Source organism: Trypanosoma equiperdum (assembly GCF_001457755.1).
Source record: "Trypanosoma equiperdum strain OVI genome assembly, contig: ctg_907, whole genome shotgun sequence".
Lineage (NCBI taxonomy): Eukaryota > Euglenozoa > Kinetoplastea > Trypanosomatida > Trypanosomatidae > Trypanosoma > Trypanosoma equiperdum.
The window spans coordinates 50,260-55,411 of NW_027124873.1; the positions used below are offsets into that span (position 1 = coordinate 50,260).

A 5,152-nucleotide genomic window follows, 5' to 3' on the forward strand; every position below is an offset into this window, starting at 1 on the left:
TTTCCTCCTCTTCGTGTTCGAAGGTGTGGTGAGCTCTGTGCTTTTTCCCGTCTCCATCCTAACCTCTATCTGTCTGTGCATATACTTGTATTTTTTTTCCACTCAAATTCCTGATAAATAGTGCAGGTCTGTTTAGTTACCGTGGACATCTAACGCTTTACTGTCTCGTAGACGCGGCAGCTCGGGAAAACACTGCATCGGAACGTGACATAGTGAATGTTTAGGGTATACACTCGTCGACTGAGTAGCTTGGGGCCGTTCTGTGGGTCGAGGAAATGTCTGCTATGGTGGGGCTATAAAGAAGGAGACCTTCATAGGATTGCGCGTCAGAGGCCATGGTGGGAAAATGCGGCTATTTTTGCCGGGCTTCTCTGCTTTATTCAGGCATCCAGCATGTGTTATTACTTCGGCAACCGCTGGTATCAGGCGATTCGGCCCTCAGGCAACGATTTGTATATTAACAGAGCCATGGATACAAAAGTGTTTTCGAGGCCCGATCTGTCCGTAGCAGCCGTGCGGATGGTAATTCATCACGCCCTTTCAGGCGCTCAAACCCCGTTTGGAGTTCCCATGGTATATCCCGAGTATATGAAGCCTGAGGCAGAGGAGTTAATGGAGTTTATACTGCAGCTAAACCATGAACAGCCAATGTTTTCTATCCCCGATCTTTGGGCGCTGTTTTCGGCAAAAGCACTTGCCCGTTTGGGGGGGCCGAGTATTTCAGTTCATCGAGGGAGATCAGACCCACCCAACGATGTACCCGCTGACCAGTTGTTGATTTCCACTCCCTCTCTTGTACCGGAGTCTAAGCGAGACGTGCTTAACATGAAGCGGCTGCTTTCTCGTCAAGGGTTCGCAGTTGATGAAATTGTCGCCATGTTGGGTGGAATCCGTAATATTGGCTTTCACGAAAGTTCGGGGTTTCATACTACTGAGGAGGTGAAGCCCCAGATGCGCCGTCGACCGGGTGTCATGGGGCCAGAGGAAGATGTGTATCACATACCAGATACTCCGCAGAAGTGCACATTAGATCCATACGTGTTTGGAAGTGAGTATTTTGATCTCCTTCTAGATTACAACTGGAAACAGAATACTTCCCTTTTTCGCCGTAATGGTCCTTTCCACTGCAGTGAGAACGATCGCAAGCGTGAAGTCCTGTTGTTGGATCCATTTTCAGAGCAGGCCATGGAACGTGAGCGTAAACGCCTTCAAGCCGAAGAGCGGGCTCGTGAGTCCGTGGAGCGAGCGGCACTGAAGAGACATCCCAGTTTTGATGAAACGACATCCATCACTGGGGGGCGCGACGGTGAGGCACAGCCCATAAGCGGCGTGATGAGTGAACTCAATGAAGATGAAGGGATCAACGTCAAGTCACTGGTTGAGGTACCCGAGTTTAAGAGCCCCTGCTCAAGCGTGTCAATGAGGGAGGTTGATGTACTATTATTGGACGACGCCCTGCTAACGGGTTGGATGCATCGATTCAGCGCTAACGAAATATTATTTTACGATGTATTCGGCACCGTTATGGAGAAAATTCAATGTCGCGGATACAACCTGAACTCGCTATATCTGCCTTAGCGTGAGGGTTTCGTTACCATCACCTCTTCTATTCTCTTCTCTGCATTTTTGTTTTTGTTCTATCGCCTCATTTTCTTTTCTTTTTACACATACCAAGACTTCGTTTTCTGCATCTTGTCGAAGTTCCCCTACTACACACTTTAATCTACCACGCAACAACCTTCTGGAAGATAGCTGTGCGAATGACTGCACATCAGTTTACTACCTAAAAAGAAATCAACAATGGTTGGGAATGATGGTAATGCTAAAACATAAGCTGAAGAAAGGAGATGTATATGGCGCAGCTATAAGGTCTCCGTGTGTGAAGACGATGCTTGCCGCACTTTTTCTTTTCTTCACTTTCTTTTCCTCTTGATTAATAAAATTTACCTTTTCAATCCCCCCCAAAATAACGAAATAATGTGTGGTCGTGCAGCTTGTGGGTGAGGAAATCAGAACCTCCTCTAGTTAAATAAACAAATTCAAAAAGAATAGCTTCAGGCAAAATAAAGACAAGGGCCGATGGGGCAGCAGAAAAAAGATGCGGCTCAATCTGTAGCTGCCGTTGCTGCTCAGAATGTTGACAGTTACCTTCGCGGTGTGACGAGTCGAGCCCGAGTTCCTTCGGCAACTGGCGGAAGAGGTACGCGTCGTAGGCTGGCCTCCCAGGCAGAAGTCGCTGCAGCCAAGATCAAGGAGCAACCTAAGTCTCTTGATGACTTCGCTGACGCTGATAATGGTGATGATGAGTGGGAGGAAGTGATGTTACCCACCTCATTTACACCGTCTAGCAGCACAAAACCCGAGGTAAAGGTGAAAGATGAGAAAAATGGCATCGTGGAAACCCCAGAATTTGGTGCAACAGGACCGAACCCCGGACAGGGAAGTGTGAAGGCGGAGCTAGTGGATCTCACTGACGAGGAAAACAGACACAATAGGATATTGGCGAGTGTAACGCCAATGGGGGGTCAACAATCTTCCTCCCCCTCCTCCGGGCAATGGCGGCAGCGTGATCCCGCCTATGAGCAAATGCTTGAACAGCAACAACTTCTTGCCGCGAAGCGCCGCTCGGAACGCACAAAACGTGCTGTGGAAGAAATTTCAACCTTGTTATTTGCCTTGTTGCGGGGAAGGAAAATTGTGCAACAGGCGCGCCACCCAAAGTTAGTTCGTGGTCTTCTGCGCTTATATGTAGTTGAGGATGCGACATCCAAGACGTACCCGCTTTTGCGTGCCGTTCTTCAAGCGAAAGGTTTGTATGCAAAGGCGATGAATCCTGCTGTGAGTACCCCGTCCCTTGCACCTTGTTGGGTAACCGCTAATAAGGACAGTGTCAACAATTACACTTCTGCTTCTATTTCCGCATTGCTTCGTGGTATAGAATGTGTTTTTGTACTGGATGGCGGTATAGAACATGCGGCTCTATCTAACTGGGCTGCTCCCATACAACCTGGGTATCTTTTTGAGCAGCTGCGTAAGTACCGCTACTCCATTGGATCACCTGGGTGTAGAATCGTTCTCCCCCATAGTTTGTATATTTGCGCTGTGTTTCTTTCTCTCGCAGCTGTTTCTAATGTTTCCTGCCGTCTGGTGGTGGCGGTGGAACGAATGCGGCGGGGAGACGTGTCGGAAAAAAGCGGGAGCGACGGAGGATCGCCGCCGAAAGAAGCAATGAGTTTGTTTGGTTCTGGAAAGAAGCGCAAACGAGGCGATGATGCTGGTGCGAAGCAAAATACTCCGAAAAGACTGCCATCTTCTTGCTTCTGGTTGGAAGTTTGGTGCCCGCAGCGGCAGTCGTACATTTCAGTTAATCCATGTGGGGGTTGCGCCACACTCTTTGCCGCTCCATACACCTTTTCTGTGGGCGGAGATGCGATTATGGACGTCACCCCCCGTTACTCCATTAAGTACAGCAGTGCTTTCACTCACAGGTTAGGCCGATGTGATAGGTATCGCCACATCTGGAAAGACCTTCAGTGGAACGATAACAGGGAGGCGTCTGAAGTCATCGTCGACTTGTTTCGCAGGGATGTTGGTAAATATACGGAGGCGCAGATGCAGCGGGAGAAGAAGCAGCTGCATTCCCTCACGTACGCGGAGGAGGTGCCGAAGACCCTCACGGCACTGCAGAAGCATCCGCTTTTCATTCTCGAAAATGGTCTCAGTCGGTACGAGGGCATATACCCCAAAGACAGCACCACCATGGTTGGCAGCGTTAAGGGCCATATTGTGTTCAAGCGCTCTGCAGTTGTGAGCCTTCGCAGTCGCGATGGTTGGCTGCGGGAGGGTCGCACGGTGTCCGGTGAAGAAGAACCATACAAAGTAATACCACCGCCACCCTCACGTCCCTTCTCGAAGTCGAGTGCTTTATTTGGTGTTTGGCAAACGAAACCATTCGCTCCGGAGCCGTTAGGTGAGGATGGTAGTATTCCCAAGCACGGCAATACGCAGTGGTATATTCTGTTGGATAAACCAGCACCAATCGGATTGGTGCATATGCAGCAACCGAATATTATTCGGGTGGCAAGGCGTATGAACATTGATTTTGGTATCGTTGTTACTGGATATAGGCGGCGGCGTTTGAATGAAGCGCGTTCCTCAGGATGGGAAGTGGTGACTGACGGTATCATTGTGAAGGAAACTAACACAGGAAGTCTTGTCAAGGCTTATGAGGAGTGGAAGCAATTAACGGAGGAACAGGAGGCAGCGAAAAGGAAGCAGAGGGCGTACCGGTGGTGGATGCATTTTGTGCAGCATAGACTGGCATACTTGCGTATTCGTCAGCAGTATTTGGAGGGAGCTACACATGGACATCTTTCCTCTCACTGACAAATTTCCACTGCATGCCACACTTTTATTCGTTAAGGGTAGGGGCACAGTTCCACATATCTTCATCAACCTGATTTGTACTTAAAACCCCTTATGTTATTGTTGTTGGCAGTTTTGTTTCCTTTTATCGCTTCATTTTGTCATTATATCACGTACAGCTCACATCGACGCTAGTGAGTATTTAAAGGAGGTAGTCACAGCAGAAACAGCAAGAGGTGTACATTGAAAAACATCGTCACGTTTCGACACCTTTATAACAACATGGATTCATCCCGATTTGTTTCGGGTTTAAAAATCACTTGTCAATTCCTCTTCTTTTTTTTTAAAAAAAAACTCCGTTCTAGGTTTCTCTGCAAAAAAAAAAAAGACCAGAATGGTGACACGCAACTTCCGTTGCTTTTCACCTTGCTTGTTGCCTAGCCTCTGTTCTTTTGTCCTGCTGAATTCTAAATACGACACGTTTTTTTTTTGCTCATCACCCGTACTCTCTCTTGTTTACTATTTTTGTTTCATCTAGGTAGGGGGAAAATCATAGAAGGAACGTGAGTTAGGGAGTGTATCCAGCACGGTACAACGAAAAGGAAAAAAAACAGAATAGAAACTCCGTGTCGTTTTTGGTTAGCGTAGACGCTCGTCGTTAGTGTAGGTGCGGGTACGAACCGCAGTTGTTTTATTTTTCCCCTTATTGTTCCTCCGGAAAAGAATCACACGCATATTCATATACAAAATTTTTATCTATACTCCTTATTTCCGTTTAAACGCACTT

At 47.8% G+C, this 5,152-nt stretch overlaps 2 protein-coding genes across 2 annotated transcripts; both read left to right on the top strand.

Moving 5' to 3' along the window:
* Nucleotides 1-216: 216 nt before the first annotated feature.
* On the top strand, nucleotides 217-1,578 carry TEOVI_000446800 (peroxidase, putative; the record flags this gene model as incomplete). Its single annotated transcript, XM_067227235.1, has 1 exon — nucleotides 217-1,578. The coding sequence occupies one exon, from the start codon at nucleotides 217-219 to the stop codon at nucleotides 1,576-1,578; it is 1,362 nt and encodes a 453-aa protein (XP_067083336.1).
* A 501-nt stretch (nucleotides 1,579-2,079) lies between these two features.
* TEOVI_000446900 (DNA-repair protein, putative) lies at nucleotides 2,080-4,386 on the top strand (the record flags this gene model as incomplete). Its single annotated transcript, XM_067227236.1, has 1 exon — nucleotides 2,080-4,386. The coding sequence occupies one exon, from the start codon at nucleotides 2,080-2,082 to the stop codon at nucleotides 4,384-4,386; it is 2,307 nt and encodes a 768-aa protein (XP_067083337.1).
* Between the last annotated feature and the right edge of the window lie 766 nt (nucleotides 4,387-5,152).